The sequence below is a fragment of the Anthonomus grandis genome, chromosome 14 (genome assembly GCF_022605725.1).
Source record: "Anthonomus grandis grandis chromosome 14, icAntGran1.3, whole genome shotgun sequence".
Taxonomy (NCBI): Eukaryota; Metazoa; Arthropoda; class Insecta; order Coleoptera; family Curculionidae; genus Anthonomus; species Anthonomus grandis.
The window spans coordinates 9,010,758-9,038,708 of record NC_065559.1 but is presented as its reverse complement, the minus strand read 5'-3'; the positions used below and the strand labels follow the sequence as shown (position 1 = coordinate 9,038,708).

At 33.1% G+C, this 27,951-nt stretch overlaps 1 protein-coding gene across 1 annotated transcript; it reads right to left on the bottom strand.

Moving 5' to 3' along the window:
• Nucleotides 1-1,304: 1,304 nt before the first annotated feature.
• LOC126744476 (trypsin 3A1-like) lies at nucleotides 1,305-3,631 on the bottom strand. The gene is made up of 2 exons (XM_050451915.1): nucleotides 3,467-3,631; nucleotides 1,305-2,135 (listed from the first exon to the last, which is right to left on the bottom strand). The coding sequence occupies exons 1-2, from the start codon at nucleotides 3,507-3,509 to the stop codon at nucleotides 1,369-1,371; spliced, it is 810 nt and encodes a 269-aa protein (XP_050307872.1). The 5' UTR covers nucleotides 3,510-3,631; the 3' UTR covers nucleotides 1,305-1,368.
• Nucleotides 3,632-27,951: the final 24,320 nt, after the last annotated feature.

The following is a 27,951-nucleotide window of genomic DNA, read 5'->3' as shown; positions in this document are numbered from 1 at the left end:
GTAATTTTTAATAAAGACAGGTTCATCTATGTTTAACCAATGTTCAGTTATAGCAACAATTTCTGGAAAATTTAGCTCTTTCAATAAAAGAAATAGATCATTAGTGTTGTGTCTTAAGAACTAAATATTAAGTAGAAATACACCAACCTTGCTATTGTCCGATTTATCAGAGGGTGCTTGATCCTCTTTTCACGTCACTTTATCTAAAAATTTTTATTTCTAGATGGGGAACCGCTAGAAAAATAGGTTTCTTTCCCTAACTTTTTGAAGCCGTAAAAGTCTTTCAGATGAAAAAAAGTATCTAAAAGCAGAGAGGTCTTCTTCAATTTCATCCGAGCCAATACCATAGACGTCGTGGAAGCGGTTATAAAGACGTCGCAGGGAATCTAAGTCAGTAGGTAGTCCCTCAGATGCCAGCATTAGTTTGATACTGGTGTTGGTGTGCCCTTCAAAACATACATTCGAGGGTTGGTCGTTGAGGTATGCCAGATAGAGCCTCAGGGTTTTTAAGATAGATGGGTCTCTCAGTCTAGCCAGCAAGTAACGTCCATTATCAGCATCCGAACTTTGGGACAGCCGCACTATTAATGGAATCATCGGGTCCATTTTTAACCCATCATCGTCCTTAGCCTTCTCCAAAAACTTGATGGTGACATGCTTCCGTCCTAGTGACTTGCTTGGAGCTATTGCCTCTTTATCGGAACCAATCGGCCGAACAACCAACGGCGACAATGGACATACTTCAAGACCATCAATTACAGTACCAGCTGGCCAAGTATTTGGCTTTTTCAGCTGGAAAAAAAATCCTCATTTTGAACACCAATTTTAAAGGTGAAGTCTGAATTGTTCTTATTCTTCAGCAATGGAAATAATAATTGATGTAAATAAAACTAATTTAATTATTAATTTGGCGGGGCCATTATTTAAAAAGGACTGCAAAAAGGATTTTCCTCCATAATAATCAAAAGTTTATATACCTATTTACTAGTTATGTTAACTAAAAAATGATCAGATATTTTAGTATCAAAAGTACCAAAACTCTTGATATGAAGATCCTCTGATATGACTGTTAGATTAAAAAAAGAAATGGTATTAGAGTGTCCAAGTTTGAACGCTATCTAGACTAGCAGGTTTGTCTAGAAACCATTCTAAACATACCTATTTTAACTAAAAACTTTATTCTTTGTTTGTTGTTACTAGCATATAAAATAGTTATTATTGAAATTGTATATATGCTGAATTATAGCTTTGCGTGTTTAATTCTACTACTCAACTTAAAGATAAATCAATAAAATAAATAAAAATTGTATTTAACTTTAAAGTTAAACTTTATTTTTACCAAACAAATATAAATTTATTTATCCTTTTTTAAATTCCAGAATTTTCTCTGATCCATTGTCTGTAACCAGGAACACTGGCATATACTCCTGGGAATCCTGGTCTTGCACATCCTGCTCCAAAAGATACAACACCAGCCAACCTATTGTTAATAACGAATGGACCACCAGAGTCTCCTTGGCAAGCGTCTCTACCACCAGCAGGGTATCCAGCACAGATTGTCCTCGAGGAAATTATGGAACCATAAACTCTAGCGCACTCAGCGTTGCCAACAACTGGTACGTTCACTTTACGAAGCTGAGTGGATCCAGCACCTCCTTCAGTCGTAGCTCCCCATCCAGCTACAGTAGCATAAGTACCAGCATTAAAATCAGCGTTTTGTTCGTACATGCTAATTACGGACGCTGGAAGACCAGTGGCGATAGCATTGGAAGCCAATTCTAAAACAGCGATGTCGTAGTCGGGTTCGCACCACCAGCAGTCACGGTATAGAGGATGTGAGATCATCCTGGTAACGGCAATGCGAAGACCTCCATTATTGTGTGTTGATGATCCAGAACGGATGTTAAGAAGGGCTACGTTGGAAATAACGCTGGGAGCAACACAGTGAGCAGCTGTTAAGACGGTCCTGGGTCCAATGAGCACACCACCGCAGATTAAAGCACCATTTCTGAGCAGACCTACAGTGTAAGGCACACGGTCTATGGTAGTTGTTTCACCTCCTACGATACGTCCTCCCACTGTTGGATGGAAGGGAAAGGGGTGTTCTGGGTCGACCTTCTCTAAGCCTGGGGCAGCTGAAAAATAGATTTGAATTATAGAAAAGGTCGTGTTTGAACTAAGGGATTATATTTTTATAAGAAAATTATTTTATAGTTATCTAAAAAAATACAACAGATTAAAAAAAATAGGTAACATATCCCGTTTTTTGTAATAATAATTTTAATACGATTTTTGAGAAAAACTTATCTATGGTATCAATACCCCATTTCTTGATAGCGCAGTTTTAGAATACCCTCTGAAATGCTGGTAAAATTATTCATAGAAGCATCTATTTTAATTGGTGATAATTATAATACCAATATAAAAACTTAGAAGTAACAAATTATTACGGTGATAAAGCGGAAGATATCTAAGAACTTAAAGATCCTAGTTTCGTTTCTACATTTTTCATTTTCTATTAAAATACAAAAATGCAATACAGGGTGTTCGAAAAATAGACCGAGATATTTCAATGGGTGATTCCTTGTAAAAAAATATGAAAAAAGTTTCTATAAACATGGGTCCGGGAATGCACAGTTTTCAAGATACAGAGTGATAATTTTTTTTAAAAATATTAATTGTTTATTAATATTAATTATTTTCCTAAAAGAACTGACACTTGTCAATGTCAAACTTCCATGCAGAAATAATTTTTTATTTTCCAAGGCACCGGTGAGATACGAAAAAAATACAAGAGGCCAAAAAGTTGTATTTTTAAATGCTTAATCAAACAACAAATATTAAAATTTAAAAAAAGGCAGTAGTGCGCATTTTTTTGCCAATAATATTTGCTAAGATGTTCCCCGGGACGTCACTGGACCTTATAATTTTAATCTAATTAGAGCTTAATTAGCCTCTTAATATAACAAATAATACTGCCAAATTTCAAAAGAATCGAGTAAATACTTTTTTTATATTATTAAAAAAAAAATCACCCTGTATCTTGAAAACTGTGCATTTCCGGACCCTTGTTTAGAGAAACTTTTTCTCATATTTTTTTACAAGGAATCACCCATTGAAATACCTCCGTCTATTTTTCGAACACCCTGTATATTAATTATTGTTTTTGTTTACTTTTTCAGTGTAGTTCATGAAGAAAAGGCTGAAAAAATTACCAAAATATTGTAAATCGTAGAAATTCCTTTTATTAAATAGTCATAGGTCATAGGTCTGTTTGCAAGAAAAAATGTTATATGACTATTTTTCTACTGGTATTTTTTTTAAGCCTACTAACCTTTAGTTGGATAATTTTTTACATTTATTAAAAATGTTTTTATTAATTGGCTTAAATCTTTCTTTATTAGCTGAAATTTAATAAATTGCTTAAATTGCATTTATCTTCAATAATTAAAAATAAAATACTTACCCAAGCTGAGACTAAGGGTTGCCAGTAGAACGATGATTTTCATTGTTACTCTTGTGCCGCTCACTAGACTATTGTAACCAATAAATTATTCTCTTTTTTATACAAATTTCAACATTCTTATCAACATGATTTTAATCTTTTTTGGGAGATAATCAAATGAAGGATAAGAATGTGAGTAGCTAAATGCCACATTATTTTGATTAATAGTTTCATTGTTATCTGACATCGCGATTAGTAATAAATTCATTACTTTCAAATCATTATAACAATAATAATCCTGTTACTTAATTTTTTTAATAATTTACACAATATAATCTCGTAAATAAACAGGGTTATTTACGACACGATATATTATGACAAAACTACAAGGTAAAAAATAATTTTAAAAAATTGGGATGATCGGAGGCATTCCAGAAGTATGTTTTAATTTTCTTTAATGACATACATGTTTTCTTAAATAAAACACCCTTTATATTATTTGGTTTTTGTATTTTACATCATAAATAAAGGTAGCTTTTATTAAGGTTTATCTAGCCTGAATTCAAAGCTTTATTGTCCAACAGGGACTAAATCCTAATAATAATACAATTATTAAAATATTGACAGATAATACAATAAATTCAGTAATCCAACAAATAACAATATCAAACTCATTAGCTGGTATAATTTAAAACTTATAGTGGGTGTTACATTAAATACTCAGACAACTAACAATCTAATTCTATCTGAAATAACAGATTTAAAATGATTCAAAGTCATCCCAAATAGATTAACATCAATCCTTAGCTAAACATCAATGGAGCAATTGCATGCTCTATACAGGGTGTTCCGTTGATCATGTTACAAACTTCTAGGGCAGATAGAAAACGTCAAAAGAAAAACAAAAGTTCATATAAACATGGGTCCGGAAAAGCTTCTTCAGGGAACTAGAGCTATTTGAAAATAACCTTTAAAAACTAGTTTTTTTTATTAGCTCCGGAACTACTTTAGCCACCGCAACCAATTTTGGGAGATAAATTATTGTTAGTTGGTTTATTCTTTTGAACCCACTAAATAAAAAAAATATTTACCAGGGGCTTCAGAATCAGGGGGTATTTGGTAAATTTAGGCCCATTACTTTAAGACTTTAATTTCTGCCCGTTTGGGCATTAAATTATGATGTTCCTATGCTTTTTACATAAAAAAGTTGCTCTTAGTAAAAGTCGGTAAATGTCACCGTTTTTGTGTAAATTGACTAAAACCAAACTAAGATACAGCACCTGAATTAATTATTTTAATAATAATAATAATGCTAATTCATTGCCACTGTCAGTATTTTTTACATGATATTAATTCCCTTTTTATTACGGTTAAGTAATGGAAGATTACACTTTTGCTGAATACGCCGATATGCTTTCAATTTATGGGGAAGTTCGATGTAATGGTAGAGCTGTTTCTCGACTATATGAAGAGCGGTTTCCCGAAAGGCGAATCCCAGCTCATACACTTTTTGAAAGAGTCAATCAACGGCTCAGGGAGACTGGCTTCGTTAAAATAAAACGCCAAGATAATGGCGCGCAAAGGAACATCCGAATCCCGGATTTTGAGGAAGAAGTGCTTCAGCGATTTGAAGATAACCCATCAGTAAGTACTTGAGCAGTAGCTGATGTGATGCATGTAAATCATGTTAGGGTATGGAACGTTGTTAAGGAACATCTTCTTCGGCCCTACCACCTGCAAAAGGTGCAATCATTAGGACCCAATGATTTTATGCCCCGCGTGAATTTTTGCCAGTGGTTTCTTGACCGGTGTACAGAAGAACCTCAATTTCCAAAATATGTCCTTTTTACTGACGAGGCTTTATTTACAAAAGAAGGCATTTTTAATTCTAAGAATAATCATTTGTGGAGTAAGGAAAACCCTTATGGTATTCATTTTAGGAGCTATCAACATAAGTTTTCGGTCAATATGTGGGCCGGCATTGTTGGAGAACGCTTAATTGGTCCAATCATGTTGCCTCCTCGTTTAACGGGAAATATTTATTTAAATTTTTTAAGAAATGTACTGCCAGAACTATTAGATGATCTGCCCCTAAATATACGACAGAACTTATGGCTACAACACGATGGAGCGCCAGCTCATTTTTCACTTATTTTCCGCGAGTTTATAAATGAAAATTTTGAAAGGGGCTGGATTGGCCGCGGAAGCTCTGTCACCTGGCCAGCGCGCTCACCAGATTTGACACCCTTAGATTTTTTTCTTTGGGGGCATATGAAAAGTCTCGTATATGAAACTCCAGTCGAGTCAGAAGAAGACCTGGTGGCCAGAATTTCCGCAGCTGCTGAACTAATCCAAACCACGCTTAATATTTTTAACCACGTCAACCTTAATATGGTGCTTACATACAATAAATGTATCGATCGTGGCGGCCGGCATTTTGAGCAATTAATATTTTTACTTTATTTTTGTAATACCAATCTTTAATAAAATTTGTTTACGTTTCTAAACTTGTTAATTTGTTGGTTTTTTATTACACTTAAAATCATTTAAACATTTTATGTCTCAAGGTAATTAAAGTGACAGTTAATTAATTTGAGTACCAATTTAATAAAGTGGCTACCTTGACTTTTTTTTATACATTTATTTTTTATTTACGTCAGATTTTTTTAAATTATTTATTAATAATAATAGGTAATTCATTTTTGTATCTCATAACTTGCTTTTCGTCAATTTTCACAAAAACGGTGATATTTAATATTTACCGACTTTTACTAGAAGCACCTTTTTTATGTAAAAAGCATAGGAATATCAAAATCTAATGCCCAAATGGGCAGAAATTAAAGTCTTTCTAAAGGGCCTAAATTTACCAAATACCCCCCTGATTCTGAAGCCCCTGGTAAATATTTTTTTTATTTAGTAGGTTCAAAAGAATAAACGTACTAACAATAATTTACCTTCCGAAATTGGTTGCGGTAGCTAAAGTAGTTCCGGAGCTATTAAAAAAAAACTAGTTTTGAAAGGTTATTTTCAAAGAGCTCTAGCTCCCTGAAGAAGCTTTTCCGGACCCATGTTTATATGAACTTTTGTTTTTCTTTTGACGTTTTCTATCTGCCCTAGAAATTTTTTACATGATCAACGGAACACCCTGTATATGGGCTATTTCTTGGCCAAATTAGTGCCATAAGTGTCAAGATGAAATACACTGTGTCTTTTTGGATGTAGGGAATAGCAACATTCAAAGTTGATAAGAGATCTGAAGTTATGTGTGTATCTGAATTTATTACGTAGCTGAAATCAATCTCACCTCTGAAGATTAAGTGGGAATCTGTCAATTTCACACCACTCATAAACCCTATCAAGAACAGCCTGAAGCTGCATGAAGTCATGACGACTCTTAACAAAACGAAAAATCTTCATGTCATCCGCAAACAGTAGAAACTCAATGCTGATAATTGTGGAAATATCATTGATAAAGATCAAAAACAAAAATGGAACAATGTTGCTCCCCTGGGAAGCACCACTTAAGGCAATGTAATTAGATGATCTAAACCCATTGCCCATAAATTCAGGTCTATCTAATGGGCAGGAAATGAAAAACTGGTCTAATTTATCGAAGGAGTTAGCAAAATCTGTGTAGATTACATCAAGTTGGTATTTGTTGTTTATAGCCTCATGTGCGTTCCGCAGAAATGATATAAGATTATTGACTGTTGATCTACACTGACAAAAACCATGCTGATTAAATAAAATAAGATGTTTAATTTGATGAAACAGCTTGCTATAAGTGCAGGTCTCAAAGACTTTCGAAAAATAAGGCAAAAAAGAGATTGGGCGATAGTTCTTCACCATATTTCTGACTTAAAGATAGAACAAATTTTGCTTGTTTTCAGATATTGGGAAACATGCTAGTACGTAGTGACAAATTGAAAAGAAGCACAATCACGTAGGAGAAAAGAGGGAACGCTGTCAAACCGTCAAATAATTTAGTTCATAGATATGAATATTGTTATTGTAATTCAGAATATTGGGGATTCTAGATGTATTTCTTGCTTGTTGTATAAATCTCCAAAATTTTCTGGCATCATGATATCAGTATAGAATTTTCAGTAGCTGCCATATAAACCTAATACGCTACATCAATATAGGACTTTATGGATGCTCGCAATGCCTTATAAGCATTATATTCAGATAATAATTTAGTTCTTTTCCACCTACTATGCAGCCTTTAGTTCTCCCTAAGAGCTTCTACAATTTGAGCAGTATATCAGCTAAGATAGTGATACTTATTATTCTTTCGATGTCTATAACGAAGAAGTGCTCTGTCAAAGATATCATTCAAGACATCATAGAAACTGAAAACTGCTCCATTAAAATTATGAAGAAAGTTCCACTGAACCTCAGAGAAGCGGATATAGCATGGGAAAGTTAGCCCTTCTAATATTATAGTTAAGACCTTGAGAGTTTGGTTTAACGTTATAATTCCTATTGGTTTCTGCTCTAAATAATATAGCAACAGAGGGATGATAAGCCTCCTCTGGGACAAGATATATAAGATCAAGGAGGATATTACTCTGTATATTGCAAATATTAAAAAATTGATATAGAATATGCCAAAAAGTCATGCAGCAAAGCCACCTTTGTATTAACATTTGGCTCTAGACTCTGGATCTTGATATTAAAATTACCCATGATTAAAACATTCTGGTTTTGTATACAGTTAGGAACAGAGATATAGTCAAACCGGAACCTGTTATCTTCAATGAGAGTATTAGGTGGCAGATAAATAGTAAGACATTAAAGTTTTTGAAATATTTTGTGTTTTGTGAAAATACTGAGACAATTTCAATAAAGACATGCGTTTTCTCATTTTCTCTCATATTTCCACTGAGAAACACTAAACTATTAAATTTTAGACTTTATTTGTTCAAAAATTTGTTTTAAATTATTATAGTTTATACGAGTAATAACTTGCTGAATGTAAATAGAACGCCCGGTATTTCATATCACTAATAAATGTGACTAAGGATATAGGTATAGATATATATGATATATATATAGGATATTGCTATAAGAATATAGAGGTCTTAGATAAAGGATTTACGATTGCCAGCCCAGTTTTTTGTAAGTAAAAAATTTTATTAAATACGAACAAATCTTGCGATAAGGAAAATTTTAGAATTGTCAGAATCCTATTACGTTTTTCGATGTTTATGTTGTTTAGGAGAGACTGAGTCACAAATGATATTGTTTCTTGTATTGTTTCTTACAACCAAAGAGACGCGCAACTGTGCGCTAATAAAATAACCGATTATTTTCCATCTTTGTCTCTCTTCGTGAAAGGTGAACGTAGATGGCGCAGATAGCGTTTGCCGCCATAATTCAAACCTCGGCTATTAAGCATTTAATGATTTATTTTAATTAAAATCAGCCGTTCTGTCTCAGAATATAATTATGATGTTCTGACTTCTGAGACCGAGAGATGATGGAAAATAATCGGATATTTTATTAGCGCACAGTTGCGCGTCTCTTTGGTTGTCTCTGACGGGACTAGTAAACATCTGACTTTCGTGGGAGGTGCGTCGTTTGGCGACAAAATGTCCCAAAATATTACGGGAAAATCCAGGCATTTTTAAAATATTTATTCTAATGCGGGTTTTACAGACATGACAATGTGTAAAACCCGCATAGAATTGTAATCTTAAAATGTTTAATATGCTGTGTTTTGCATAATGAAAATTAAAGCGTTATTCTAATAAAAAATAAAAGATCAACTCTAATAAAAATATAATAAAAAGTCAAAAATAAAACTCTAATAAACAAACTTAACAACATATCATTATTTAAATAAAAGGCTCAAATAAACCGCCTTCTTTCGCTAAACAAATACTTAACCTATCGTAAAAGCTATCTCTCACCTCCAAAAGAGTTTTAGGTAAAATGGAATTGGCACCTTTGACAATTTTATTTCGCAACTCCTCTACATTTGTTGGCCTACTAAATTCATGCTTGTAAATGGTCTGCTTAAGGTAACCTCACAGATAAAAGTCATTTGGAGACAAATCTGCAGATCTAGGAGGCCATTTAATATCACCAGTCCCACTAATAAGGCGGTTAGGAAAAGTATTTGTTAAAAATTCTTTTACCCTAGCCGCGTTATGAGCAGGACAGCCATCTTGCTGAAAATAAACCGATCTCAGGTCTACATCAGGTAGGATTTGAATGGCAGGAAGAACTTGGTTTTGCAGCAACTCAAGGTACTTTTGGGCGTTTAAAGTGCCATCAATAAAAAATGGCCCTATAACATTGTCGCCCAAAATACCTGCCCAAACAATCAATTTCTGAGGATACTGGATACGAAACTGAAAATTTCAGTGCTCGTTTTCCTGAGACCAATAACGAACAATGGAAGGATTGCGTTGGCCATGTAATAGAAAAGAAGATTCATCAAAAAACAACATATTTTTTTAAAAATATTCGTTTTCGTTTGCCTTTTTCATCATGGTTTCACAAAGTTCCATTCTTCGCCACTGGTCTTCAGGAAATATTTCCTGAGTTTTTGAATACTTGAAACAGTTTTATTGCTCATTCCCAGTTCCTCTCCAACACTTCTAGTGGACCGTGTCGAATCAAGTTCTAGGGTACTGCAAACCATTTCTTCCCGCCGTTCTATATCCTGGACCACTTCAACAGGTGGTTGTTGACGTTTTGTGTGGCATTTTTTACAATCTTAAAGACAAAAAGATGTCTCAAAATTTGTAACCACATTTAAAACCGTTTTTGCACAAGGAATTGGTCTATTCTCAAATGTCACTGAAAACAAATCTCTACATTGTACTGCCGAATTGCCTCCATAACACATTTAATTAGTTGAACTCTTTCGGAAGAGGTATAAACAGCCATAGTGAAAAAAACACGAAAATAACGCTCAAAAATTATTAATGCAACGTGCAGTAACACAGCAAAGTGAAGTCTGCTGACTCCCGGTTCAAAAAATTAAAACAAAAAATTCCGCCGCCTGCAAGCTGCAACCAAGCGCTGTTGCCATTATTTTGGGTAATGCGTAGCTCACGATAACACGATCTGTATATGAGTGTTATAAACGCTTTTTATGTTTAACTTATACAAAAGTGAAGATATCTTAAAAAGGAAATGGTTTAGGACATGTAAATAAAAAATTAAAACATTTTCGTATAAATTTAATAACGTAAATATATATTATGTTGTACACATATGTATTTATATATACTAGGCGATTCATTTAAAAAATTTGAAATATTCATATTTACTTTTTTAACTCGTTTGTAAAATTCCTAACAAACGCTTTAATACAAAATATCACTGCCAGTCTAAAAACAGGTTTATTAGATATAGTATACAAATTTTGTCAGTCTAGATTGTATCCATAGTTACTCAGATCAAAAACTGCTTTCTGTTAGTGTAAGAAAAAAATATAAAAATAATTTGTTAGAGTTAATCCTGGAAAACACTAATAAATAATCATCTAGGACCCCTTGATAATTATCTTACAAAATTCCCTTTAACTCAAAAACTCCCATTTAAAGGAATATTTCGCCAGTAAAGTTCTCTACATGCCTAATCATTTTGTAGAATAATATGCAGGGCATTGCATTTAGAAACAATGAATATTTTAAAATTACTTTTTTGTAATCCACCCTTTATATATAAAAATATTTTTGTTGGTAAATTTTTCGTAACCCTTTAACTTTGCTACAAAACTTTTTGTTCTACCTCGTCTACCTAGTTTAGATGCCATATTTGCCTTAGGCTTTTTTGTAGCACCCTGTATCTTCCTAAGAAAGGAAGACAAATCAAGTATTTCTATATATAGGTTTATATAATATTATCATTAGTAAAAATAATAATATTAAAATATCTCTTATCTGAAAAATATTCTCCATTTTTATGATTAGTTTAATAAATACCATAACATTTATATAAAGTTTATTTAGATTTCTCTTTATATTTTACAATAAGTATAGTACTTGAAAAGTTCTCAATGTGGCGATTAAAGGAAAGACGTATGTAACTGAATGAATCCTATCTTAAGTATTGATTTATAAAGAATGTTATCAATAAAATAGCCGGATAAAATTGTTATTTTTAAATATTTAATCTCAGTTTTATCTTGTAATTAATACTGTCAGATTCAAATTCATATGGACTACATGGTTCCATAAGAAGTTTCCTTTCTGATTTTGCTTCAAATCAAGAATAGTTTATTTATCTATTCCCTTTTTTATATTTTTTCCTTATTATAAATTTTTAATGTAGGTAAATGTTGATTCGCTTATCAATAATTATACGTAATATACCAATTCCAGAAGGTATTTGTGATGTGTTTGAGCTTATGAAATAATTAATAAGATAAAGAAATTGGACGCTGACGTTTCGCTGATAATCCAATTATACTCTATTTCAGAAGTGTATAGAGCAATAAACTGGGGAATTCCGTTCTGTTTGGCTACATTTCGTAGTAGTTCATAGGTGCAGGTACTTATAATATTTATGAATTTAATTTTCACGGATTAAATGCCTTTATTTTGAAAGAAATTAAATACTAAATAAATACTTTTAATCCTTTTTTATAGGTACCTATCTTTTAACGCTTTGTAACATGCAAAAATGGGGTCAGGTAATATATACAGAGTATAAATACTTTTAAATCATATTTTAAACGTTAGTAGTCACTGCTACGCTGTAGTGTAATCACAATATTATTATCCCAATATTTAAAAAATAGAGGTATTCAGTACAATGAAAAGATGTACTAAAAATTCTCCACTATCGCTGAGTGAAAAAGTTATTATTTTAAATGTACATGATTGCATAAAACACGATTACCCTAGTTTTACTGTGCAAGAAATTGTTGAAAAATGTTCTCGAATGAGTGGAATTGGAAAGTCCACCATTTTCAAATTGTTGCGGGAAAGAAAAGTAGCAGGTCAAGTGGAATCTTCCAAGCAAAAGCCAGGACGACCTACAAAAGTCCTTGATGAAAATGCTAAATGTATAATTCGAAGAAAAGTTCACTCTTTTTATTTTAAAAAGGAAATACCCACCCTAGACAAAATTTTAATGGAGCTTAGCCGAGATGACAGTATTCCGTTGATAAGTAGAAAACTTTTATGGAAAACTTTAAAAAATATGGATTTTGCCTGGGAAAAGCATAACCGCAAAGCACTTTTACTGGAGAGCGACGAAATTGTTTGTTGGAGACGACAATACTTGAGAAGTATCAAGCAGTACCGCAGGGAGCAAAAGAAAGTTTTTTATCTTGATGAGACGTGGATTAACGAAGGTTATATAGTCCAAAAAATGTGGCAAGACAAAAATATAACCAGTGCTCGCCAAGCTTTCATAGAAGGCCTGTCTACGGGTATTAAAGTACCTTCGGGAAAAGGAAAAAGACTTATAATCACACATATTGGAAGCGAAGAGGGATTTTTAAAAGAAGGTCTGCTAACCTTTGAGTCGACTCGCACAGGAGATTACCATAAAGACATGAACTCAGACGTTTTCGAGGACTATTTTGGTGAAATGATAAAATTTCTTCCGGCTAATCCGGTGGTGGTTATGGATAACGCAAGCTATCATTCACGGCGAATAGAGAAGACGCCAACTTCAAGTTGGAGAAAGCAAGAAATTATCGATTGGCTGACTGCAAAAGGTATTGCGTTTGAAGCAAATTTGATAAAAAAAGAACTGCTGGCAATAGCAAACACAAAACTCGTTTCTTGAAATACGCCATGGAAGATATAGCCGAAAAATATAATATAACTGTACTGCGCTTACCGCCATATCATTGCGAACTAAATCCTATAGAACTGATATGGGCGCAGGTAAAAGAATTTGTAGCAAGACAAAACACGACTTTTAAAATAAAAGATGTTAAGCTACTGTTTGATCAAGCCATTACGGAAGCGACACCAGAGAATTGGCGAAAAGCAGTCCAGCATGTAATTAAGCAAGAGGACAAAATGTGGGACCTTGACAACCTCATCGATCAGACAGTCGATCCTTTAATTATAATGTCAAGAGGTGATGACAGTTCGTCAGATGACGAAGAAGACTACAATCTATTATAATTTAAAATTGTTATACACTGTTCAAAAAGTGCCAGATCCAAAAGTGACATTTTCAACTGTTTTACTCTACATATTATGTTCAATAAATTTGTGAAAAAAATATATTATTCCATTTAAACAAAAGTAACTTTCTAAAATAAAATAGCATTTAAGTACATTAATTATAAGGTAAAAAACAAGTCCCAGTTGCACGCCTTTGGCGAACCGTTTTCAATGTTTATCAGTGGGTAACAATGGGCAAAACTCATAAATTGACCCAAAACCAGGTGGCACTACCTGCAATCAACGAAAAGAAAGAATTTTACATTGAAACTAATACCCAACTAAGGTAGTGGCATAAAATATTGGTGGATGACCAGGTACCACTTTTGCATACCTAATGAGGTTTTATTGCTCTACACACTTCTGAAATAGAGTATAGCTCGTTTTTTCTCAAGTTTAAATAAATTAAAATTACCTGTTATGCCTGAGTTTTGCAAAACTTTTGAAAATTATATTTTTAGAAAAAAATCAAATTAACTAGTTATATTTTTCTGTGAAAATTTGTTTTTTTTTGTTTCTAAATGTTTTTTTTATTTTTTAAATTGATGTTCCATTTTGGGAATACTGGGAACACATGCGTGCGTTAACTCTAACTTTAATTTTTATGAACAAAAGACAAGTTTAATTTAAAAAATCATAAAATAATTATTAAGTGGACACATGATAGCCTTTAAAACAAGCCTCATGTAAATTGAGGTTACATTTCTCACACATCTTAGTCGAGTTCTTGTGACATAGGGCGCACCTATTCTGTTTTGTGGCTGGAATAATCCAAAACTCCAAAACTGCTCATCTTCAACTAAATCAATTAGTTGTTGGGTCATGTAATACCTACAATAAAAACAAAAAATTATGTCCCCGTTTGTCCTCAGTGTTCCAATATAGGAACAACCTAAAATGATCAAATCATTTAGTAACTTTCAATAATATTCGTATTGGGTATATAAAATATCTTGAATTACATCACTTACAATAAATTCTTTGCAGTAGAACAATTTAATTATCAAAACTATAAAAATTATACTTACTTTTTTAACGTCATATTGTGAACAAAAAAAAAAAAATCAGTAATTCAGTAATTAGCACACTAAATGCGGAAAATTTGAAAAAACGCACATCAAACCTTCTCTTACCCGGTTTACATGCAGCTCACTTCCACGGCAGTGAGCAGGGAAGTAGACAGGGAAGTTGGCAACGCGAGTATGTAAACACGTCGCTCGCGCTGCCGCTGCCTATGCCTGCCACTGCCCACTGCCGCTGCCCTACGCTCCCTTCGGTGGCGGTTTTTTGGACGGAAGTCAAAGGATAGACAACACAAGCAGCAACGTCGTGTTTACATGATGCATGTGAATTACGAGTTATGTGACGAGCCACCCTGTACAACCATGGAAGCCACTAGCTGCTGACCCTGCATTTTATTACAACAAAACTGTTTCATTGTTTATTATCGGGTTAGTCAATTGAAGTTGCTAAGACAATTAGCATGTAATTTGTATTAATTAATTTTTCAAATAAAATAATATTTTTTAAAAAGGCGTTTTGGTTGTTAATATAGTTAAATGGCGCAGTCGGTAGGATAGTCCGGAGTTAGATCGGTTAGTGTATCGAACGTTCGTTTTAACGATTAATCGGACTATACGAAACTTGATGAAAATTCGGTGGAGGTATCTGCAGTGAATTTATCGAAAATTGCTGAAACAAGAAGACCACTATTGGAGATTCATCGGTGATTAGATACAAATCATCTAATTACGCAAGGAGGCAGAATATTAGACTGTCCCTTATAGAAATGACCATCGCCTTTATGTAAGTACAGCTCATTAAGTTAATGTCCAATATAGATGAATTAAGCGTTGTATTGAATAATCTTAAAATCTCTTCAGTTGACTCACCATTAGATAATAATTTAAATTTAGAAAATTTACATTTAAATACTAGGATGCCCACTTTTAAACCGGAATATTTAAATTGTGTCCCGAATTTTGATGGGAACCCTAATGATCTTAACCGATATCTCGTAAACTGTGAAACTTTAATTAAGCACTTTTATGATCAAACGGATCCCAATAAATTTGAAAATGTTTATTTACTTAATTGCTTAATAGGTAAATTAATTGGAAATGCTAAAATTGTGGTAAATATTCAAAATGTAAGTACTTGGAATGATCTTAAACTAACTCTTGAAAGAAATTTTGCTGATCAAAGAGATGAGGCTTGCCTCAATCGCGACCTTGTTATGCTTAGGCAAAATTCAAATGAAAATCCCAATCAGTTTTATGATAAGGTACTGCATTTATTGAATTTACTTTGTTCATATATTGATAGTCATGAAATTACAGATGTTGCTAAAAATTTAAAACGTACAATGTACTCAGAATTAGCACTTAAAACCTTTGTATCAGGTCTTAAAGAGCCTTTAGGGACAAATATTCGGTGTATGCGGCCAAGAACCCTAGCCGAAGCTTCTCAATTTGTAAATCAAGAAAACAATAGCTTATACTTTCAGAATAATAATAAAATTAATAAACCTCAGTATAATCAAAGTTTTAATAAATCTATACAACAACCCAACTACATCCAACCAAATTTAAATAATCATAATAATTTTAACTCAAGTACACCCCATGATCTATTTATAAGACAAAATGTTTTTCCATCTCAACCAGTTCCTATACGCCCTAGAATTTTACCTCAACGTCCTCTGCCAACAAACTCACAAGTTTTTGGTAGACCACCCCAAAATCGAAACGTTTTTAGGCCAAATCAAATGAGAGAAAAAGATCTTCCTCGACCGACGCCTATGAGCATAACTTCTAGACAATTCTCCCAGAATTCTAGAAATAATCAATCTATGCAAACTTATAACCCTAATCAATCACAACGAAACTTCCAAACTAGACAAAATCACTTTGTGCCCTCAGGCCCTCGTAATTTTGTATCAGAAGAATTATATAATACTGAGACTAATCAATATTATGATGATTATGATGATAATTATTATTGCGATTCAAAAGAACCCACAAATTTTGATGATGAGGTTCATCAAAATAATTCCCAAGTTCTGTATGAAGCATATGACGATCAACAAGAACCCGAAACTTTAGAAAATTTTACAAAACAGCCTCCAGAGGAGACCAATCCTTAGTAGCTCCTATAATAAGCTTCAATTTAATTACTACCAGTAAACTACCCTACATTATATTTCCAGAACATAATTTAAAATTTTTAATTGATAGCGGTTCATCTCGATCTTTCATTAACCCTAACTTGGCAAACAAATTTTACAAAAAGGATATAATAGAAGACCCGTTTATTGTATCTCGTGGAAAAGAAATGTCAGCTCATAAATTTAGTACTCTTATACCAACATCCAGAATTTTTAACTTACCCGAACCTTTACAATTAAAATTCTTTTTATTTAAATTCCATGACATTTTTGATGGTCTTATAGGAGTAGATAATCTTGAAATTTTAAAAACAAATTTAGATTTTGGCAATGGTTACTTACGTACTCCTTATGCTCAAATAAAATTACTTTTCCAAAACACAAAACGAAACCTAAATCAAATAAGTGTAGAACCCCGATGCGAACAAGTTATAAAAATTAAAACTTCAATCAAAAATGGTGAAATCATTATTCCATATCAAAAAATAGGAAATTGTGAAATCCCAGAAAGTCTCTCTATTGCAAAGAATGGCATAGCCCTCACCACTATCTTAAATAGCTCTACCGATCAAATTCTATTAGATTTTTCCGAACCCATAAAAGTTGAACCCTTTGAAAGAAAAGAATTAGAATCCATTGATTTTAACTTAATCGATAATTTTACCAATAAATCTCCTAATTTTAAACCGGAAAAACTAATCAGAACAGATCATATGAATCAAGAAGAAAAATTTGCAATTTTAAAATTATGTAAAGAATACTCTGATATTTTTTATGATGAAAATACTCCTCTTACGTTCACAAGTCAGGTAAAACACGAAATTAAAACCACAGATGAAACACCCATTTATTCGAAAACATACAGATATCCCTTTATTCACAAACAAGAAGTTGAGCGTCAAATAAAAAAGATGTTGGAGCAAAATATTATAAGACCCAGTGTATCCCCATGGTCCTCACCAATTTGGGTAGTACCAAAAAAAATTGACTCTAGCGGAAAACAAAAGTGGAGATGCGTAATAGACTTCAGAAAACTGAATGAAATTACCATCGATATGCGGTATCCTCTACCCAATATAACAGATCTTCTCGATAAGCTAGGTAAATGTCAATATTTTTCAACCCTCGATCTAGCGAGTGGTTTCCACCAAATTCCAATGAACGAAAAGGACATTCCGAAAACTGCTTTCAGTTGTGAGAATGGGCACTACGAATTTCTGCGTATGCCTTTTGGCCTGAAAAATGCCCCCGCGACCTTCCAACGCGCAATGGACAATGTCTTTCGTGGAATGCAAAACGAAAAGTGTGCCGTTTACCTTGATGATATAATTGTCTACTCTACCTCTTTACAAGAACACATCGATAAATTACGCGCCGTTTTCCAACGTCTTCGTGAAACCAATTTCAAATTACAGCTAGATAAAACCGATTTTTTAAAAAAAGAAGTAGGATATTTAGGACACATTGTTACCCCTTCAGGTGTCAAACCCAACCCCGAAAAAATTAAAGCCATTAAAAATTATCCTATTCCAAAAACTACTAAGCAAATTAAGGGATTTTTAGGATTATTAGGCTATTACAGGAAATTCATTGATAATTTCGCTAAATTGACTAAACCTTTAACCAAATGTTTAAAAAAAGGAGCCACTATAGAACATAACGCTGAATTTATAAATTGCTTTGAAACCTGTAAAAATCTTTTAATGAACGACCCTATTTTACAATATCCAAATTTTAACAAACCCTTTAATTTAACAACGGACGCAAGCAATATAGCACTAGGTGCTGTGCTTTCTCAAGGACCAATTGGTAATGACCTACCAATCGCATATGCATCACGTACTTTAAATGATAGTGAGGTCAATTATTCAACCATAGAAAAAGAACTTCTTTGTATTGTCTGGGCTACGAAGTACTTTAGGCCTTATCTCTACGGACGAAAATTCAACATAATTACGGATCATAAACCTTTACAATGGTTATTCTCACTAAAGGATCCTTCATCAAAATTACTACGTTGGCGAATTAAATTAGATGAATATAATTATACGATTTATTATAAAAAGGGTAAACTAAATACAAATGCCGACGCCCTTTCACGTGTAGAAATCCACACCAATGATACGGATACAAATTTTAATTTAAGTAAATATATTGAGGAATTTAATCAGTCTCTTCAAAATTCCGAAAATTTAAACCCAGAAAATGAAAACCCTGACCAAGACAATATTTCAATGATTGTGCAACATGACCCTACAGATCAATGCCCCCAAACAAACGAAGGCCCTGAAAATCTTCCCGTCGAAAACACATACGATATAGTGCAACCTGATATTCCTAATGACGATAACGCAAATGACGACACTGTTCATACCAATGCTGAACAAAATCCTATTGTAGGTATACCGATCGTTGAGACACCAGTTAATTACGGGTTAAACCAAATAATAATATCTGTTGTTTTACATTCCCCGGCAATTCCCAAAATTAAAATTTTGTTTGAAAAAAAGAAACGAATTAATTTACAAATATCCCAAAATAATTTCGATAATGATATAATAAATTTTATAAAAGATTATGTAAAGCCAGGCTTGCAATATCACTTATATTTCGAAAATCCTGAGTTTTTTGAACCTTTTTGTGAAGTCATCAGAAAAACGTTTAAATGGCCATCTTTAAAATTAAAGCGTTGTTTAACTAAATTAATGGATGTCACACACAAAGACGATATAAAAGAAATTATAAAAAATTATCATGAATCAAAAACAAACCATCGAGGAATAGATGAAACTGAAAGAAGGATTAAAGAAAAATACTATTGGCTAGATTTAAAACATTCTGTACAAACTTTTATAAATGATTGTGAAATCTGTCAACAATGTAAATATGAACGCCATCCAGTCAAAGTAAAAATGAATGTTACACCGACAGCTAATCGACTATTTGAAATTCTCCATATTGATGTTTTTACTGTTGAAAAAAACAAGTATTTAACTATAATTGATTCTTTTTCAAAATATGCGCAAGCTTACCCAATTTCTACAGCCGAATCTATTGAAGTAGCTGATTGTTTATTAAATTTCTTTTCCCACCATTCTGTACCGAAACAAATAATTACCGATAATGGAACCGAATTCAAAAATTCATTAATTTCAGAATTACTTGATATACACAAAATTAAAATCCATTTCATTTGTCCAAATCATCCTGATTCAAATGGTATGATAGAAAGATTTCATTCAACTATTTTAGAGCATATTCGAATTCTAAATACCACTGGATTTTTAAAGACACCCACTAATAAAAAAAATGATTTACTCTGTTCTCGCATATAATCATACAATCCACTCATCTACAAAATTTAAACCAATTGATATAGTTAATGGCCATATTACGGAAAATAGTCCTTTTGATATAAAACTTGATCAACTATTGATTAACGATTATGTCAATTCGCATAAAGAAAAAGTTAAATTGCTCTATTCCCAAATAAACGAAAAATTACATCATAATAAAGAAACTGTAATTGAAACCCGCAATAAAAATCGTGACGACCCTGAAATATTTGCACCTGATCAGCAAGCATATGTGAGAAAACACATAAGACAAAAAACCGCTAATGTTTTTAAAAAACCGACAATTCTTAAAACTACTGATAATGTTCAAAAAACGGTTTCCACAGAACTTGATAAAAAGATTCACATGAATAATTTAAAAAGACCGCGTAAGAAACCTTATTCCTTTGATAACAACGACTAGAGTTGTTTATTTTCAATTATCTTATTTCTTTTAGATTGCTCACGTTCATCGTGGGAATGCAAGGAAACGACGATATAGAAATTAGAAACCTAAGTAGCCATGCTGGCTTAATTCCAATAAATTTAGGATCTGCTAAAATTCAAGAATCAAGCTATAATCTAATACACTATTTTAACCTTAATCCGTTAATTTTAGAGATAGGACAACTAGATAAGAAAACTAATAATTTAACCTTAGTATTAGAAAATGATAAGAATTTTTATAAAAATGATTCTCTTAATCAGCTAAAAATTTTAAGTTTAATTAAAGATAAGGTAGATATAAAGCTTCATGAAATATTACCTAATGTCAGAGTAAAAAGAGGTTTAATCAATGGACTAGGCTCAATATTTAAATCAATTAGTGGCAATTTAGATGCATCAGATGGAGAGCGGTATGATACGTTAATAAAACAATTAGAACAAAACCAAGAGAAATTAGCAAATAACTTGTATAATCAATATAAAATATCTTTAAATGTTATTGATCAATTTAATGTTACAATAAGCAAAATTATAAATAATCAAAAAATATTGGAAAATAAAATGAATGATATTTACTCATTGATTTTAGGATCTGAAGGACATTATTTGGTTATCAAAAATTATTTAGACCAATTAATTAACCTATATGAAGTTATTAATTCTGTTTTACAAGATATTGAAAATTCTATCTCTTTTGCAAAAATAAATGTGATGCATCCAAGTATTATAAAAACAAAAGATTTATATCATGAACTCCTTAAACTCGAAAAACAATTAAATAATAAAAAGTTACCTTTTGCAGTAACATTAGAAAATACATTTTTAATTCAAAAGTTTATCGATATAGAATGTTATATTGTAAATAATAAAATAACATATTTCCTAAAAATACCAATTATGCAACCTTTTACTTTTACATATTATCATTTATATTCTGCACCAATATTTAATGGGAGTCAATTTAAGGCGATTGTACCACGAAATAAATTTTTGCTTAAAAATGAGCTATACTATTCCTTCACGAGCGATCCTTGCAAGAAAGCTACCAGACAACAATATATATGCCAGAAGATGACACTTGAAGATATTACTGACGAAGCACCCTGTGAGATCCTGCTTTTGGAGAATAAAAATACTTCCACCTGCAAAAAGGTCCAAATAGTTGCTACCAAATCCAAGATTCTGCGCATCGAAGAATCCAATCAGTTTATTGGAATTCTTCCTAATCAAGAGGTCATTAAACTCAACTGTAATAAACAAATTGAGTCAATTCGTTTAAAAGGCAGTTTCCTTTTTAACGTACCTCAAAATTGTGAAATTGTTACCAATCAAGCGAAGTTCCTGATCGATAAGCCAATTGTAAGCATCCAATCAATGATACTTCCAAGAATCGTGGAACCAACGTTCGAAGAAAAATCTTCAAGTTTCAAAATCCACCTTGACGACATCAGATTGGACGAACTTCATGCTGTAAAACATCAAATTTTGCAAAATCCGCCCTTTCACCTAATCGAACAACAATCAATAATTGGAAGCCCTAGTTTATGGACGATATTTATTTATTTATTATTAATAATTGTAACTAGTTATTTCTGCTACAAGAAGTTCCTGTATACCAGATGTTCGAAAAGATCGACCAATCCAGAAGCTGCCAATGTTGGAGATGTTCAACTTCCACCCTAGCCCATGAAGTTGAATTTTAGGAGGGAGGAGTTATGTGACGAGCCACCCTGTACAACCATGGAAGCCACTAGCTGCTGACCCTGCATTTTATTACAACAAAACTGTTTCATTGTTTATTATCGGGTTAGTCAATTGAAGTTGCTAAGACAATTAGCATGTAATTTGTATTAATTAATTTTTCAAATAAAATAATATTTTTTAAAAAGGCGTTTTGGTTGTTAATATAGTTAAATTACGCGAGGAACTAGGGGACTCACAGCATTTTGTCTGTTTTGTTCAGTTACTCAGTTGCATGGAAGGTAGAGTAGCAGCACGTGGATTTTAATTTTTATTTCAATTTTCGTGTATGTGATAAACCTATGGAGTGGAGTAAGGAAAAATTTTTATTGTTTTTGGAGCTGTATGAAGCTGAGAGGTTGTTATGGGATGCTTCACACATTAACCATAAAAACAAACATATAGTCCACGAATCACGATGCGTGGAAAAGAATCAGCAATGCGTTGGAAACTCCAATACAAGATTTAAAAACCAAAAAAAAATCGTTAATGGCAACGTTTCGTCCATTATTAAAAAAGAAAAAAGCTTCAATGAAGACAGAAGCGGGTGCTGATGAGGTGTTTAGGCCCATTTGGTTTGCTTTTGAGGCCATGGAGGGTTTCTTGGGAGCAGTGTATGATTTAGGACAAGGTACAATAAATACCGAAGGAGAGGTAAGTATATAGAAATAAATTCTAAAAATAGTTACTGTTTTTAAAAAATTAATATTTAAAATTTTTTTTAAATTATAATTCAACATTATTGAAATAATCGGCAAATTCCGATCTAACTTGCATTGCGGTAGCTGGAGCTCGTCTGGCTACATGTGGTATATTTCTTATGGCAGATACACCTGTATTTTCTTGTCTCCAGGAGCCTTCAATAAGTACTCCGTCCTCAATGGCATCAAAAGTCCCTGTAGGGGTGTAGGAATTTCGATAATGTTGGCTTCTTCTTAAGAAGTTCTGCAACAAAATACAAGTTAATGTTATTTTCGGTACCTTGCTTAGATCTATTTCAATGGGTTTTTTAAATACTCTAAAGACACATGTCAAGACACCGAAAGTATTTTCAAAAATGACACGACTGCTTAAAAGTTTATAATTAAATGTTCTTTCTTTAGTGCCCATGTCATGATTTCCTGGAAAAGGTTTCATCACATTCTTATGTAATGCAAAAGCTTCATCGCCTAAAAACACATGAGGCGTACTAGTTTCTCTACCAGGCAATGGGACATCTGGTGATAAATTAAGTTGATTTGTGTCAATTTTTTTCCATAAGAGACAGTTTTGAAAAATACCCCCATCGCTAATACGCCCTTGACCACCTACGTCGGCAAAAATAAATTTATCATCGTTATCAACTAAACCTATCAAAACTATGCTATACGTTCCTTTATAGTTATAATATTCGGAGCCAGTATGTGGTGGACATTTAATAACGATGTGTTTGCCATCAATGGCTCCGACACATCGGGGAAATTTTTTTCTGAATCCCTTTTCTATTGCTAACCATTGCTCTGGTGTATCTGGCAACTGAAACAAACAAATAATAATTTAACAATAAAAGATATTAAGTAGTCTAATGAGTATATAATAATAACTTATGTATGTATATTTTTCAGCCTCAAGAGACTGGATGAAGTGGAATTAGTATCCCAGCATTCCCAGGATATGGGCGAAAATGAAGAAGAAAATGAAGTGGGTCCATTGCCGCCAGTACGGGCTAATGAAGAAGAAAGGGCACAAGAAAATCCAAAGGCTCCAATCATTAGGGAAGAAAATGCAAGGACTGCAATCGCTAGGCCTTTGAAAAAAAAAGCGCACAGCTTAAGTTTTTGACATAGATACGGCGCAAATGCAACTTAATGATAGCCTTATAATGATTAACCATGTGTTGCAAACTAAAGGACAACGGGACAATTTAGACGATGACTGCGATTTATACGGCAGACTTTTGGCGACAAAATTAAAAAGAAACCCTGTATCCCAAAGGCAAAGGATTATGTACAGAATAGATGGTCTTTTATTGGATACTTTTCCTGAAACTTGCAAATCTACTCCTTCCTATCCATCAGCTTCCAAGCCTACATCTGCATGGACAATTCACGATTCTCATACCAATTCATCACATTCGATATATTCATCACATTCGCAACGTTCACAAAATTCGCAACATTCCAAACTATTACCACATTCGCAACATTCACAGCCATCACCACATTCGCAATGTTCACAAAATTCACAATTATCACAGCATTCACAAAACTTACAACTTTCACAAGAATCACAACATTTGCTTTATTTAAAAAAACGCAATGTTCACAGTCACAAAGTTTGCAATACTCACAACCTTCACAATATTATCCACGACCACCATATGCACCCAATTCCCAAATATCCATTCATACCCAAGTTAGACAAGATCCACTACAAAAACAACCTTACATGACTCTATATAGTCAGCCCCCTTCTTCTGCACGAAGTACCCAAAGTTCTGCTTTTCAGGTGGATGAAGAAACCCAAAGCATAATACAGAGTGCATTCGATAGCGCAATGACAGAAGATAATTAACCTCGTTTTCTACATATTATATGTATAATTGGCGCAAGACATAATCTATTTTGGTCACCTGCCAAAAACCTGCTTACCGCCAGTCAAACAATGGTTGCGACATTACATTGTTTGACAGGTGGAGAACAGGTTTTTTGACAGGTGACCAAAATAAATTATGTCTGACGCCAACTATAATAAAATGTATTATATATTTAAAATAAATAAACATGTTCCTAAATGAAATGTATTTGTTTATTGCTTACCTTAAATTGGTCCTTTAAAATTGAATTAATTGCTCCACAAACTTCAGGTACAATCAGCGAAATTGCTGCCGTTGAAACTTTAAATAAATAATGTAAACTTTTGTAACTGTCCCCAGTGGCCAAATATCGCAATGTTATTGCCAAGCGAATTTTTGGTAGTATTGGAACCCTTATTTTAGTTTCTCTTTTGATCATGGGCTCAATTTTATTAAGCAGAAATTCAGTCTATTCGGGACATTCGGCAAAAGTTAAAAAATTCTCCCGATTCCTCACATGTCAGATCATTAAAAAAGTTATTCATACTTGTTCTGTAAAAAAACTGGAGTTAATTTTTTCATTAGGGAAGAAAAAATTACTTACAACGTTCTATTACGATGAATCGCTGTCACCCGCCATCGTCTTTTTCGACGTCGACGTTTCTTTTCCATAGCATATCATTTAAATAATTCTGTACATTTAAAACGCAAAGCGCTGTCGCCACAAAAACATCTACATCAACTAACATCTACAACATCTTGGAATTATTTGGAGCATGAAGTGGGCAGCGCAAGTAGCAGCGGTAGTGGCTGCATGTAAACCGGGTATTATGCTAGCCAGAACGACACTAATACGACCGCGCGAGGGAGAGATAGTTAAGAGCACGCTTCTCAGAAAAGAGAGGGGGACAACGTGGTCGTTCCGATTTTGGCACACCGGGACAATAATGACATTTCCAATATCGGAACTCTGGGAAAAACCGGGTTAGACTATCAAGTATCGAGTAATTTTTTAAAGAATAATTTTAATATTCTCTTTTATAACCTATCTAACTATAATAGCTGCTTAATAATAATAGTAATATAAATCTTTATTTACCTATTAGTAGATAAATATACTATGAAAAAGCAAGAGTGCAGCTAAATATAATTTGTTCAGCTGATTAATATACTTATTCTTTAGAACAAGAAGATTTACACTATTTCAATAAAAGAAAAAAAAATCTAAAACTATAATAAACTTACGAGAAATGACGAAAGTAATAATCTATCATCATTTTCTTGAATTCGTCAAGAAAGTTTTTAATAGATTTTTAATTTCCAGTTTTAAATTTTATAAAATTATTCCAATGGTAATCTCTTACCTTAACTTTTGGAGAAAGGTAAGTTAGTGTACTGCATAATTTTTCATAGCAGTAAGTACAAAAGGATAATCAGGATAGATAAAGCAATGTCGTTCTCTCTTTAACCCAAGATTTACCGATGAATATCTATTGCATGTTAATACATAGGCAGTTTGGCACCCAAGAAAGAAGTTTGCTAGGCGTGTATAGATCTTCTTAAGTGAAAACTACTTTAAATTACTATGTTGATTAAAATATGTTTCTTGAAGTCTATAAAATAGTAGGGGTAAAAGCAGAAGCTTCCTAAATCAAACTTATTTTATTACGAGTTTTAAATGTGTACGAAAATTTTGGTATTTAGAGAAGCGTACATTTAAACCTTATTTTAAGAATTATCGGATTTTCCAAGCAGTAATAAACATTAGAGGAAGAGCAAGTAAGGAAAGATAAAACTTTATGGTCGTATTGTAAAGAAACAGTGTAATCCTGCGTCGCTTCGTAATGTGTTCTTACAGCCACATGTGTGTAGAATTAAATTTTGCTTCAAGCCTTTTATATTTTCTTTCATCATAGGCATACATGTACCCTTAAATATATATGGGCCTTTAAACGAGTTGAAAGGTAGTAACCGTTATATTATATGCTTTTCTTTCAAACAATATACAACAGGGTTTCTTGTTTCGTGGTTAAATAGACCATTATCTCTCTTCCCTTGAATATTATTTTTTACTAGTTGGATATATTATAGATGCGTGCCTACTTAGATTAGACTATAAAATGTTTTAGGTTTTGGGGATAATGGTAGCATTAATTTTTTTAGTAGTTATTTCCTAAATGCATTGTTGTCTTGTGAAAATAAATCTTAATGATAACTTAAATGCATAGTACTTGACTATAAATAAAAATTAAAATTTTAACTTTGATGAACTCTGAATATCTCTATTATGACTAAATGCCAAAATCAGACTTGAAAGGGTATTTTTAGCCTGTACCAATAAAGCAATTACATATACCTTGCCTATGACAAAAGCTATTGTTATGAGTATAAAATAAAAAACAACGTATTAAAATGTGTTCCAGATTCATGTACAGGGTCCGGCAAAATGATCTCCCACATTTTGCACCGCCACTGAGCCCGAATCACTAAAGAGGGAGCCAACTTAGCATAGTCGGTTGGCTGCGCACGCCTTGCCATTTCTGTTGGCGCCATGAACTGGACGGGCGAGCATCGTGCCTTCGTTATCGAACCATTTTTCAAAAGTAACGAATCTGTGATTACAACACAAAGAAATTTTCGTACTCACTTCGCGCTTGGTAGACATGATCCAGTTCCAGATTGCAAAACAATACTGTTGTGGGTTTCAAATTTTAGACCTACAGGTTCAGCCTTAAAAAGAAAGTCAACTGGTAGACCCAGGAGTGTTCGGACACCTGAAAACATTGCAGCTGAAAGAGAAGCAGTTGAACGATCTCCTAGACGTTCAGCTGTTAAACATGCCTCTGCTTTGCGTTTGCCAGATCGTTCTGTGAGAAGAATTTGGCACACCGTTCTGAAGTTCCACCCATACAAAATGATGATCGTGCAAGAACTTAGTGAACGGGACTGGCAAAATAGCCGAGAATGTTCCAATGATATTCTTCAAAACGTCCCACAAAATGCGCTTTTAATAATGAGTGACGAGGCTCATTTCCATTTGTCTGGCTGTGTGAACAAGCAGAATTTTCGCTACTGGGCACCAGAAAATCCGCGGCAGCTCCATAAAAAACCACTTC

Coding starts and splice junctions, on each gene's coding strand:
- LOC126744476 (XM_050451915.1), bottom strand. CDS start 3,509: ATGAAAATCATCGTTCTACTGGCAACCCTTAGTCTCAGCTTGG. Junction 2,136..3,466: donor AACCCTTAGTCTCAGCTTGG/GTAAGTATTTTA, acceptor TCTATTTTTCAG/CTGCCCCAGGCTTAGAGAAG.